The 12,988-nt window shown below is 55.7% G+C and overlaps 1 protein-coding gene across 3 annotated transcripts in view; it reads left to right on the forward strand.

The window, feature by feature from the left end:
• PRDM15 (PR/SET domain 15) overlaps nucleotides 1–12,988 on the forward strand; it is a 64,227-nt gene that overhangs the window by 8,183 nt on the left and 43,056 nt on the right. For all 3 annotated transcript variants that reach the window (XM_053657882.1, XM_053657883.1, XM_053657884.1), the window contains exons 2-5: nucleotides 6,080–6,125; nucleotides 6,638–6,731; nucleotides 8,182–8,335; nucleotides 10,758–11,010. In XM_053657882.1, the coding sequence (XP_053513857.1) occupies nucleotides 6,089–6,125; nucleotides 6,638–6,731; nucleotides 8,182–8,335; nucleotides 10,758–11,010 (538 nt within the window). In that variant the 5' untranslated portion in view covers nucleotides 6,080–6,088. The remainder of the gene's footprint in view (nucleotides 1–6,079; nucleotides 6,126–6,637; nucleotides 6,732–8,181; nucleotides 8,336–10,757; nucleotides 11,011–12,988) is intronic.

Here is a 12,988-nt window from a genome sequence, read left to right on the forward strand (position 1 = left end):
CAGAATAGTTCTGCAGCACATTAGTGCAAATCGCTTGTTTTTTGTTAGCTTTTTTCCTCTCACGATTTTTTCCTTAATGCTTTTAATGTCATGAGGGCGTATCCTGAGGGAAATGTCCCTCTTGCTTAAAAAAGTGTTCTGTGCCTCTGGACCAGCGCTGGCTGCCGAGTACCTGCGATGCAGCTGATGGGAATTGGGATGGGCTCGCAGTATTAGATACAGACTGGATTTCCAAGAGTTCGTATGAAAAAAGTTACAAAATGACTTTTATTATGAACTATATGTTGAAATGATAGTATTTGGGATATAGTCTGTTAAATAAAATGTTACCAAACTTACATATGTGAATCCTGGCAAGGATTTTTGTCAAGTTAGACGAGATTGTCCTAAAATTTATGTGGAGGGACAAAGGAACTGGAATGGCTGAGAGAATTTGGAAGCAGAGCCCCATTACAGGATTTACTATAAAGCGATGATGCCAATCAGGATGGTATTGATTGCTCTCTGCCCAGTGTGGTGTTGGTGGAAGGAGAGACAGATCAATAGGACAGAAGCGAGAACCCAGAAATAGACCCGCACAAACATGGTCAGCTGGTTTGGGATAAAGGTGCAAAAGCAATTTAATGGTGCTGATGCAGCTCTATGAGCACGAAAATGAACTTGGACCACAACCTCACGTCTTACATAAAAATGAACTCAAACCGGAAACTAGACTTTGAGGTAAAATGTAAAATGGTAAGTCTTTTCCAAGAAGTGTAGGAGAACATCTTTGGGACTTAGGGCCGAGGGCAGAGGTCTCAGACACAGTGCCCAAAGTGCAGTCCATAAAAGGAAAAACTGATAAGTTGGACTTCCCCCAACTCAAACACCTTTGTCCTGTAAAGGCCTTGTGAAGAGGATGCAAAGACAAGCTGTGAGCAGGGAGAAAATATTTGTGAACTGCCTCTTTGAGAAAGGATCTAAATATAAGGAACTTTGAAATCTCAGCGGTGCAAAAACCATACAGTCCGACTAGAACATGGGCAAAAGACAGGAAGAGGCATTTCACTGAAGATTTACAATTATTTGAAAAGATGTTCAATCTCATTGGTCGTTAGGGAAGGAAATGCAAATGAAAACTCCAGCAAGAGCCACTGTAACCTGTGAGAATGGCCGCAGTGACGATTGTGAGCCCTGTGCTGGCACAGGGGGAGAAGCTGGGTGGGTCCTACGTCACCAGCCCAGCCCGCCACCCACAGTGCGCCGTCTTCACCAGCTCCCAAAGACTCGTGCCCGTGGCTTCAGTTATGGAGTTGCTTCATCTTGTGCGTGCGTGGTCTTCCCCTTTTCCTGTTGCCTCCCATTTTCCCAGTGTCCACTTAGCATGTGGCCCAGAGATTGCACTTGTGGGCATTTATCCCAGAGGGATGACCACTTATGTCCATGGAAGAACTGGAGCACTTTTTTATAGCAGCTTTATTTGTTGTAGGCAAAAACGGGGAGAAACCCCAGTGTTCTTCAGTGAATGTATGGTCCAGCTGTGTTGTGGAATATTATGCAGCAGGAAAGAGGAATGAACTGTCAATACATGCAGCAACCTGGATGGATCTCAAGGGCATTATACAGATCCATAATTTTATTTTCTATTTTTTTTTAAAGCTTGTTTCCAAAGACCACACACTGTATGATTCCATTTATATGACATTCCTGAAATGAGAAATTACAGAGATGCAGTTAGGGATGGTGTGAGGGATGAGAGGTAGCTCTAAAGGGGACCCACGATCGAGGTCTTCTTAGTGATGGAACAGTCCTGAGTCTTGGTGGCGGTGGTGGGTGCATGAACCTACACCTGTGAGAAAATGACTTCGAATTACGTGCACACGTGCGGGGCCAAGGTCAGTTCCCTGGTTTCGATAGCGTGCAATTCTTAGTGCTACAGTTACATGAGAGTCTGAGTATTGTCTGTAGTTATGTAAGATATAAGCCTTGGGGAAAAACTGAGCAAAAGGTACATGGCACCTCTCCGTGCTATAATTGAAACTTCCTGTGACTCTATAATAGTTCAAAACTAAACAGCAGCCAAAATCATACTACAAGTGTGGCTCGCCTTCTGTGTCCCTTGGAGAGGGCTGCTTGGGACCCTGACAAGGCTGTGGGAAGTCATCCAGGCCGGGGACAGTCTCCTGGCACATCCTCCTTCATTGCCCCCTCCTTTATCTGTCCCCCTCTGTCATGTGAGTGGGAGGGTGTGGCCAGGCACGTCCCATCAGGGTCACAGACCAGATAATCTTCCTTTCACAGTCCCGTGGGCTGCCTCCCTGAAAACGCCTTTTTCTCTGAGTTATTTTTATTACCTGTGTTTTAAAATTATGAAGTTTTTGTTTTCCAGTGTTTCAAAGCTGATTACTTTTCCTAAAACCCAGCCTTGGTAGATCATTAAAATATTAAATAACCTTAAAAAATCTTTTACCACCTCACATCCATTAGGATGGCTACTACATTTTTAAAAATCAGAAAATAACGCGTGTTGGAGAGGATGTGGAGAAGTGGGAGCCTCGCACACCGTGGGTGTGGATGTGAAGCGGTGCAGCTGCCGTGGAAACCAGCAGGAGGCCCTCAGAAAACCGCCCGCGTAGCCGTCCCGTGGCCCAGCAGTCCCCTTTCTAAGCGTTGGGTTGGCCAAAAAGTTCCTCTGGTTTTTTCCATATGATGGGCACTGATACCACTTAGTTTTCTTTAACTTCATTCAAAATTATTCTGTTAGACTGGACAGTGAGGGCTGTCTGTCAGCGTGCATTTAAAAAATCTTACCAAATCGGTAAATTTTTATGTAGCCATTTTAATGTTGAAGACGGAAGAAAATAAGCAACATTTTCAGCGTATGATGCTTTATTATTTCAAGAAAGGTCAAGCCCTAGCTGAGACACGAGAAGACCTGTGCAGAGTGTGGAGAAGGTGCTGGGACTGGGTGAGCACATCAAAGGGTTTGCGAAGTTCCGGCAGGAGATTTCTCGCTGGGCAGTGGGTGCTCCGCATTCAGGGAGACCAGCTGAAGTTGATGGCGATCCAGTCGAGACACTTAATTGAGAGTAATCCATGTTATACCACGCAGGAGGTGGCCTGCATACTCAAAATATCCAAATCAATGAAGTTACTGGTGAAAATGAAAAACGTGTCTTTTATTTTACTAAAGAAACTAAGCAGACTTTCAGCCAGCCCAGGGCACACACCCCAAAGTGCTGAAGGCAGGGTTTTCGGGAGGGATTTGTGCACTTCCGCTCCCAGCGGCAATTGGTCACAACAGGGAAAACGGGGAAGCAGCCCAAGCGTCCGACAGCAAACACACCTAAACAAAACGTGGTCCATCCAGACAATGGAACACTCTTCAGCCGTGAAAAGGAAGGGCGTTCTGATCCCCCCTACCATGTGGGAGAACCGTCAGGACACCGTGCTGAGTGAGGTCAGCCAGGCCAGGGAGACCTGTACTGTAGGACTCCGTGTGTTCGAGGGACCAGAGTAGTCACCGCTGTATTAAATAGTCTTGAAAAACATTCTGAGCTTGTCTGCTGCTGCAGACCGAGCCTGCACTTCTTCCGCTCCCCCAGGACCCTCACCGGGCCCTGCTTGCCTGGGGCCTGAGTGCGGGGCCTGTGCTGGGTGAAGGGCTGCTCCCTGAGCCTCTCAGGCCAGCACTTGAAAAGCGGTGGGCTTTAGAACTCCACGTGGTGGTGCAGAAACGCTGTGCTTTTTGCAGAAAATGTATGCAGAACTCGAAGTAGTCTGATGAAAATTCTGTGTTTGCCACACTGGGGTAGCGGTGGGGTGTCTTTACATCTCAGCAGCCTAGAGAGGAACCGGCCCCCTTACTCTCTGCTCTAGGCCGCTGGAGCACTGGGCCATCACTGGGGGGATGGCACGGGCTCGGCGCTCTCATGCGCCTGCCTCCGCCCCATACAGATGTGCCACAGTGTTGAACCTGCCTAGTGACCACAGGAAAGCACATTGTTCTAGATCTCTACCCCCTTGTTGAGTGCATAGTGTTTCCGTGGGGAGCCGAAGTATTTGCCAGCTTCTCCTCAGAAGCAGAAGACAAGGACACGTTTATTTGGCCAAATCTGGATCGTTCCACAGCCCCCTTGTTGGCCTTCCATCAGGTCCCGGCGGCCCCTCATCCTGCAGTGTCCGTGGGAGGAGAGGCTCATACTTGGCATTGCCATCCCAGCTAAAGTGAGCCGTTAGCACAGCCTGGTGGCGGCGGCGAGTGTCCCGGGAATGCCTGGGTGAGGGAGGGACGCGTCTTATTAGAGCCCATGAAGTGTTCCCGGGAACACCAGGCGCCGTCCTGAAAAGCTGCCCTTGCCTGTAGCACCACTACTGGTTTGCGAGATTTCTTGACTTGTACGGTAGCAGAGATTTTCTGTGTAAACTCTCTTTCCAGTATGTGTAGCTGAAAACCGTAACCAATCTTAGTGTCCAAGGGAGGGGAGGCAGGAGCCCTGAGAAAGCAAAGACAGGCCAGTGCAGCCGCGCCCCAGGAGGCCACAAAGGAGCGGGACCTGGGCTCCAGGCCTGGCCTGCTGGGGGGCGGGGCCCACACAGGTGCCGAGCACCTGCAGCTGGTCCCTGCCTCTTGGCCCCCGGGTCCAGTGTGGGGAGAGACACCCGATAAGCAGCACACAGACAGATGGTCTCGGCGGTGAAAACCGTGGTGAGGGGAAATTGTGGGCTGCTTTCAGGAAGAGTTACAAGGGCCCCAATTTGGGCAGGTGGGTCAGAAAGCACTGCCCAGAGAAGTGACAATTAAAGTGAGACAAGAAGAACAAGTGGGCGTCCGCCTGTGGCAGAGGTGGTCAGAGGTCACGGGCACAGGGAGCAGCACGGGGGAGGCCCGGAGGCAGGAAGGAGCTGGAGCTGAATAAACCAAGGCTGCTGTGGCCGGAGAGGGTCAGCTCGGGGGAGGCGGGCACGAGAAGCTGGTGGGTTTGGGTTTGGTCCCAGGAACAGCGGGAAGCCCTTCAGTTTCCATTTGGCAAGTTAGTCGCTTGGGTTCGTGCTCTGGGCCAGGGCAGGGCGGGGGAGCCGTCCAGGTGGGAGAAAGCGGGGCGTGGCCAGGGGAGGTGCGGAAGTAGACAGTGCAGGACAAAATACCCCCTGGTCATTTGTCTGCGGCACCTTGAGGGCAAATCAGCATTCCCGTCTCTGCCTTGTTTCCTCGTTAACTCGCTGCCACCGGGAGCCCTTCCACCCTGCTCTTGTCTCTGCCGATGCAGGCGTGTGTTCGGCAAATCCAAGTTTTTGTTGGACTTGACATTGTCTGTGTGTCATGCTTCAAGCTCCTGGGAGAGGGGTGCCGTGTGGAATAGCTTTCCGGAAGCGCCAGCTGCACCCGTTCCCCAAAAGGTGTCCACATCACAGGGGCTGAGACGAGAAGTGGGATGTGGGAGGGTGCGCTGGGTTGGCCTCTCTGGGGATGGAGGGCGTGGGAGGGGGGATCATTATGGAGCGGCACATGCTGGGTGTGTCGCCCTTTCTGCTCCCCCAGAGCTGTGTGAGATGAGCCTTTTCATTTCCAGGCTCCAGGGTTAACATGTCCAGATCACCCTGCAATATGCGGGGGCGCATAAGCTCAGCTGCCCGTGGTGGGGGTGGCTCTCGAGCTGTCCCTCAAAGGATGGTCAGGAACTCGGGGTGACCGGGTTGGACTCTGAGATTCTGTGGCGAGCAGGGGGCCCTCCTCTGCGATGTCATGGTTGCTTTAGGCCCATGGGTTTCAGGCAGCAGCCGGCAGCTGAAGAACAGAGGTGGCTCTAGACACGGTTGTCCTGGAAGAATTCACTGTCTAGTGGGGGAGGGGGGAAGTGACAGTGTGAAAACTGGCTCTTAAAACGTGGTGACGTATTTATTTTACAAGTGGAAGCATGGCTAATATAAAAAGGCGAAAGTCTGAATTCATGAAGGCCCCCAGCCCCGTCCTGCCACACGGGGGCCCACCGTGGGCCGCTGGGACGCGCAGGCGCCGGGAGGCGGTGCGCAGGGACTTCCTTCAGAAGTGCTTTGTCAAAAAGCTCGTCATTAACGACGCTCTCTCGTGTCCTGACAGGTGGCAGCGATGGCCGAGGACGGCAGCGAGGAGATCATGTTCATCTGTGAGTGGCCGAGCCTGCCCTCCGGCGCGGGTGGTGTGGCGCTGGCTGTCGGGGCAAAGTTGCGTCCTCGGGTCCACACTGTCTTTCCAGTGCACAAGCGCTGTTTCTTTTTTGGTTGAAATGACTTTACTTGCCTTAAGAAACATGATTTATTACATGAGAGACATGTGGCAGGGGTGTAGTTTTAAGAGGTTCATCTTTCCCAGAATCCCCAGCAAAGGGCACTTCGCAGGGGGTGGCGGTTGATCTAGAAAAGTAATCCAGGGCTATGGAAAGTGACTTACGATGCGTTAGACTTATCGTAAACAGGTGAAGTGGGTGAGTTTTCGTTTATCGTCGTTCCTTGGGACGACCCGTTGAAATGCTCCACAGAGCTGGGCCTTTCCTGGGGGAGCACGTCCCGTGTTTGCGCTGTTCATCCACGTGGGGGGCAGTGTCAGTCCCCCCGCTGGGCAGGGAGCCCAGCAGTGTCTGTCTGGTGCCTCGCCCTGATGCTGGACGTCTCTTTGCAGGGTGTGAAGACTGCAGTCAGTACCACGACTCCGAGTGTCCTGAGCTGGGCCCCGTGGTCATGGTCAAGGACTCCTTTGTGCTGAGCAGGGCCAGGTGAGTGACTGCCTCGGCTGTTCCTACAGTTCCGCCTGGCCGACGGGGCGGTCTCTGTGGCGGCTGCAGTGAGGGGCTGGGGGCCTCCACGTCTGCCAGCAGGGAGGACGCCGCCGAAGGGGGAGGACAGGGTCTAGTGAGGAGGGCCACCCTCGGCCTCGCACGGCATCTGTGACTTCCGTCCCCCTGGGGGCTGCGTCATGCATCCCCAGGAGGAGCCAGGCGTGTTTCTGAGGCTGCAGAGGGGGTGGCTCATAGCTGGTTCGTGCCTCTAAGGAGCCAGGCGGAGACCCGGACCAGCACCACGGAAGAACCGATCGGTTGGCCTGGTTTACATTGGGGAGCGACGGCCACGTGGCGGGTCTGCCCGCGCGGTTTCCCTGTGGCCAGCCTGGGCCTGCCTCCTGCCCAGACGCCCACTGTGGGCCTGGCTGGGGAGGGGGGGGGCGGGCGCAGCAGTGAGTGCAGGCGGATTGTGGGTAAGTACCTGCAGGTGCCATCAGGGGCACCGTGGCTCTGCCAACCCATGTGTCCCTGTGGGGCCGGGTCACCTGGTGGGCGGGAGCAAGGGCTGAGTGGCCGCTGGTTCACGGCCCAGGTCGGCCACGTCTGGCTCTTTGTACTTGGATGAGGCGTTCTCTGTGCGCCTCAGTTGCCCCGTCTGTGAAGCAATCAGAGTAACGGTTCCCCGCCCCCGCTCCCGTAAAATCATTGTGTCCTGCGTAGTGTAGTGCCTGGCACGTGGAGACGTACACTTATCAGTGTTATTCTCAACTGGTTGTCTGGCCTCTTTATTTATCTGCTTTTTCTCACTGTGACTTACCTTCTCGAAACAAAGAGATTAATATCTTTGCCTAGAGATTGAATCAGGTCTCCCCAAAACCTTCAGCGGCTGCCTGCTGCTGCCCTCAGAACTCACTGGGACGCTCAGTCCCACAGCGGGACCGTCCGCGATTGGGTCCCTCGCTGAGGCTCTGGCACGTGCTGGCGTCCCGGCCCCGTGCCCTCCTCCGGCACCGCACCCTCGACGCTCTCCTAGTTCACTCAAAAAGGCCGCGTCCCCCACGAAAGCAGCCCGTTCAGCCCAGCCGGAAGCCCTTTTCTGGCCTTTGGAATGCCATGGCTTTTCCTGTCTTTCTTGTGGAACTTTCCACGTGGCACCTGGTCTCGGGGCTGCTGTGGTCTTCCTCCTTCCCGGACCGTGTGCTTCTGTGGGTGAGGGCTGTCTGCGCTGTGCCTGTTGGCCTACCGCACCCTGCACCCCGCACCCAGACACGAGCGTGTTGGCTCTGCCTCGGGCAGGTGGGGACTGGGGCCGCCCTTTAGTAAGCGACCCTCCGTTGAGTGTCCTGGGTGACAGTCATCTTTCCATTTATCTTCACTGCCTGTGTCTGGGTGCAGGCCCGGCTCCAGCCAGTGGCGCTCAGGAACTTACTTTGTCCCATTTCAGGTCGTCCCTTCCTTCCAACTTGGAGATCAGACGGCTGGAGGACGGAGCCGAAGGCGTGTTTGCCGTGACACAGCTCGTCAAGCGGACCCAGTTTGGTCCCTTCGAGTCTCGGAGAGTCGCCAAATGGGAGAAGGAATCCGCGTTTCCGCTGAAGGTAAAGGCCGTGCCGACGGTGCCGAGGAACCGGGTCCTTCGTGACCCTCCTCCGCGCCACTGGGCGCCGTGGCCAGAGTGCCGGTGGCCTTCAGATGTCCCGGAAACAGCTCCGACTAGTGCAGTTCTGCTTACTTTCCAGCAGAATCTTCCCCTTTTTTCTTTTAGTTCGTTTTTCATGACACCAGAGTGTCAGAGTTAAGTCAGCATTTTGTCATTTTCCACTTCGCAAACGCTAAAGAGACTATTTAAAACGTAGGCACGAGGAGACCCAGGTGCTGCCCTCACTTCTGTTACGACCCAGGAGGGTGTGGCGGGCCGTAGGGGTGGGCAGTTCTGTCATTTCTCGCAGCAGTGTGCTGGTACGGCTGCCGCCACACCTGTGCGGAGCGCATGTCCTGTGCCCGGCCCTTCCCAGAGGAAGGTGCCGTGTCTGGGCTGCGATGGACCCCGGCAGAGTGTGGCGGCTCTGAAAACCCGCCAGACTGGGATGGGGCAGGTCTTCTGTGAAGCTGAGAAAAGTGAAATAGAGTCGCAGGGAGGGCTTACAACACCAAAAGTGTGGCCCGTGGGTGCCCCCAAGGCCAGGGGACGCAGGTGTTGTTCTCGGGCTGTCCCTGTGCCCAGCGAGGTACCAGCCCCGAGCGGGCCTGAGAAGGACCAACGAGGAACAGGGCGGGGCGCTGGTCGGGCCGCAGTTACCTGCAGGGGCGGACTTGCCTTGGACACCCTGAGCGGGGACCCACATTTCGGGACAGAGACAAAGTCAATGACCTCAGGTTTGGGGCAGGCCTTGGAAAATGGCACTTTCGAGGCCAATGTCAGCAAAATGAGGGAAAGGGAGGGGCACTTGATTTGTTTACCAGCAAGAAAGGAAGAACTCGAGGCTGCTGGCCACTGGCCTTTATGGGACCCAGGCCACACGGGACAGTCTCTGTGGGTCGAGGCCCCTTGGAACCGTCCTTGGTGCGCCTCTTGGTTTCTTTTGGTGACTTGGTACTGAAGGTCCGCATCTGGCACAAGTTGTTTGCGGCCCCAGCTCAGTGCCCAGCACCTGTGTGCCGGGGGCAGCTTTCTGTCCCCTGGAGGGAGGGCAGAGGCCCACTGGACAGAGGCCCAGGGCAGCTTTCTGCCCCCTGGAGGGAGGACAGAGCATGCCCCCACAGCAGCTGGGGGTCGCCAGGTACCCAGTGGCCCCCTTGCCCCCCCCCCAGTTTCTGAGGGGTCCCTCCTCAGAGGGGCCTCCAGCCCATTAGCAGCGGGGAGCCCCTATGGGGAAAGCTCAGGAGAAGGGAGAGGCTCTTCTCCTACAGTGAGGGAGGAACACTTGCATCAGAAAATAGGGGACGAGAACCCCTACACTTGTGTGTTTCCTTTGAACTTCAAAACACTTGTTTCTCCCCCTGCTCCCTGCTTGCATTGAATCCACAAGGAACAGTGCTCTGTTACAGAGGAGGGCGCATCTTAGAAAGACAGGGGACTTTGCTTAAGTCACTGAACACCCTGTAATAGAACCGGGAGAACTCAGGTGTCTCGATGCCCATCAGGACCATGAATATGACCTGCCACCCTGATTCCCACCTGGGCCATACATAGCACTCAGGAGAATCGATGACACCTGGACCAGGTGTAGAGCCCAGATATCCCAATGACGCCAGCACCTCGAGAACACCTCAGGCATCCTGATTCCCAACTGGGGCGCGGGCAGGTATAGAACTCAGGTGTCCATTTCCCACCTGGGTCAGGAGGAGAACTCAGTGATTCTAGTTCCCAACGAGGTCCTTTGTAGAACTTACGTGTCCCGCTGATACCTGGACAAGGTATAGAGCTCAGATGATCCAGCGGCACGTGGACCAGGAATAGAACTCAGGTGTCCTGATGCCACTAGACCAAACGTGAACTCAGATGCTTTCATGCCCTCTTGACAGCTGACTAGTTTGTCCACGAGTGGACCTCGAGACCTCAAATGTCCCCCTGCCCAGCTCGGCCAAGCATTGAACTCCAGTCTCCCAGTAACTCTGGGACTCGGAGTGGGCCTCAGGTTTCCGTCTGTCCCCTGAAGCACGAGTAGAACTACTCGGCCCCCTGTCAGGACCACAGGTCAAAGTCAGGCATCCTGATCCCCAGCTGAGCCATGCATGGAACTCAAGTGTCCCAGCGACACCTGGGCCCGGCGTAGAGCTCGGGTTCCCCAGCGACACCTGGGTCTTTCACTGTATCTACCGCTTCCCTCTCGCCCTCGACCAGCCTGATCCGTCTGAGACCCTCCGAACTACTGTAACCCCCCAAACGGGGTGTGTACGGGGCCTGACCTGGTTCCCAAGGTCTGGACTGGTTGCTCAGCCCCGCCCCCCAGCACACACACACAGACGCTGACTCGCAGACTGGTGGTAACCAGACCCTCCTCGGTGGGCGCCCCCCAGGTGTTCCAGAAGGACGGGCACCCCGTGTGCTTCGACACCTCCAACGAGGACGACTGCAACTGGATGATGCTGGTGCGGCCGGCGGCGGAGCCCGCGCACCAGAACCTGACGGCCTACCAGCACGGCAGCGACGTGTACTTCACCACCTCCAGGGACATCCCGCCGGGCACCGAGCTGCGCGTGTGGTACGCGGCCTTCTACGCCAAGAAGATGGACAAGCCCATGCTGAAGCAGGCCTGCTCCGGGGCCCACGGTATGTGGTGGCCTTGTGCAGGGGCCTGACGTCAGTGAGGGGCTGTGCTGGCTGCGCGTGGGGAGGGCAAAGGGGCGGTCTTGACCCCGCGTGGCTGGGTCTGCTGTTCTGCTTGGAAAGTATCCGGGCTGATAGAGAATGGAAGAGCTCGCCCCTAAGCCAGACTCTTACTGGTGGGAAGTCAGGCCTCTTGGCTCTGCTGCCATAAGCCCCACCCTGGGACACGGCCAGCTGCGTCCTGGTCCCCCTCACCCCTGGTGGGGAGCTCCTTCCGCAGACCGCAGCTCCTCCTGGTCCTCTGAGGCTGGGTGCTGTTCTTCTGGTTTGGAGCAGAGGAAACCAGTCACAGAGAGGGCGAGGAGCCTGCCCTGTCACAGTGCAGGAGATGGGACGTCTGGCTCCGGGGCTGTGCGGTCCCCCGTACAGCCTCCAGAATGTGGGGTACGTGTATGTGTGTGCAAGAGTGTGTGTATGCATTCAGAGAAAGACCTGGTGAAAATCACATGTGCAATTGGCCCAAGCCCGACCTTCCTATTGGAAAAGCGAATCAGTCGTGTCTGGAGAACCAGGGTCCCGGCATCACTTCGTGAAGGGGACCCACTGAGTTTAAATCTCTCCTGGCTGTGGGTCTTGGTGGCTGGTGGCATGGGCCCTCTCCACAGACCCCTGAGAGACTGGGGACGTGGCTGACGCTTGGACGTCTTTCACCTGACCTAGCTGCGCTGGCGCACACTCCACCTGGTGCTGTGGGGGAGACGTGTTGTTTCTGGTTGCCATGAGGATTATTGCCCCGATGCCCCCTGGTGGCGGGACTGCCGCAGCGAATGACTTGTTTCCTTTTTGTTACAAACCCAGTGTGATAGAAAAGGGCTCCAGAGCGAGAGCTTCCTCATTCAGAAGGTCTGTCTGTCCTGTGTGTTCATGTGGCTGAGGTCTGGTGAGCTGCCCTGGGTGACACACCCGGCACTGCGTGAGGGGAGGACTCTGGGACGCTGCCGGAATAACAGGAAGAGATTGTCCCAGGGCCTGGAGGCCAGCAGTCTGAGATCCAGGTGGGGCGGGGCTGGTTCCTTCCGGAGGCCGAGGGAGCACCCTTTCCAGCCTCTCTCCTGGGTTCTGGGGCTGCGGGCAACCCTTGGTGTTCCGTGGCTTGTGGCTGCATCACTCTGGTCCCTGCTGTGGCTTCACAAGGCCTCTCCCTGTGTCCCTGTGTTCCTTCTTATAAGGACAACAGTCACTGGGTGTGGGGCCCACCCTACACCAGCCTGACCTCCCCTTACTTTCCTGACGACTACAGAGGCTACTTCCGAAGCTTCCAGGTGGACCTGAGTGTGGGGGTCCCTCTCCAGCCCACTGCAAGCTAGGTGGGCGAGGGTGGAGTGGGGAGCCCCCGGGGGTGTCCATGGGAATGTTGGGGGCACCAGACGGCCCCCCCGCCAGTCTGGTGGCAGCAGGAAGATAAAGTAAGCATGGCAGTGGGTGTTTACCCCTTCCCAGAGATGATTCATGGGAAGACTGGGCTCTGTGGCGTGTCTTACTTCGATAGTGAACTGGACAGAAAGAATTTGGAGAGACCGATGACTTTCCACCACCCTCTAGGATTTGCTACAACCAGGCACCTGGCCCCCAAGGGAGGCACCGCTGCGGCGCCGCACTGGGTCAGGCGGCACTTCCCAGCATGCCGAGCTGGCCTCCCCAGGCACGGCCCCCGATTGCTGGGCTCTTTCTGACCTGGTTTTCTCATGTCCCCGATGCCTCATGGCCCAAGCAGCTGACATCGTGTGTGCCTGGGAGCAGCCCAGTCTGCACGTCAGGATTTGGGGTGTTAGAGGCTGACCTGGTCTCTTATGTCCTGGATGATGGTACATCCCTCATGATGATCAAGGTCAAGGTCAAAGCAAAGGCTGATGCCACTTATCGGAGTTATAGTTGTTCTGTTTGCTTTTGCCTGCCGGAGAGATTTTTCACCTGGAGCTGA

This window comes from Artibeus jamaicensis, unplaced genomic scaffold (genome assembly GCF_021234435.1).
Source record: "Artibeus jamaicensis isolate MK-2021 breed Jamaican fruit bat unplaced genomic scaffold, CSHL_Jam_final scaffold_474, whole genome shotgun sequence".
NCBI lineage: Eukaryota > Metazoa > Chordata > Mammalia > Chiroptera > Phyllostomidae > Artibeus > Artibeus jamaicensis.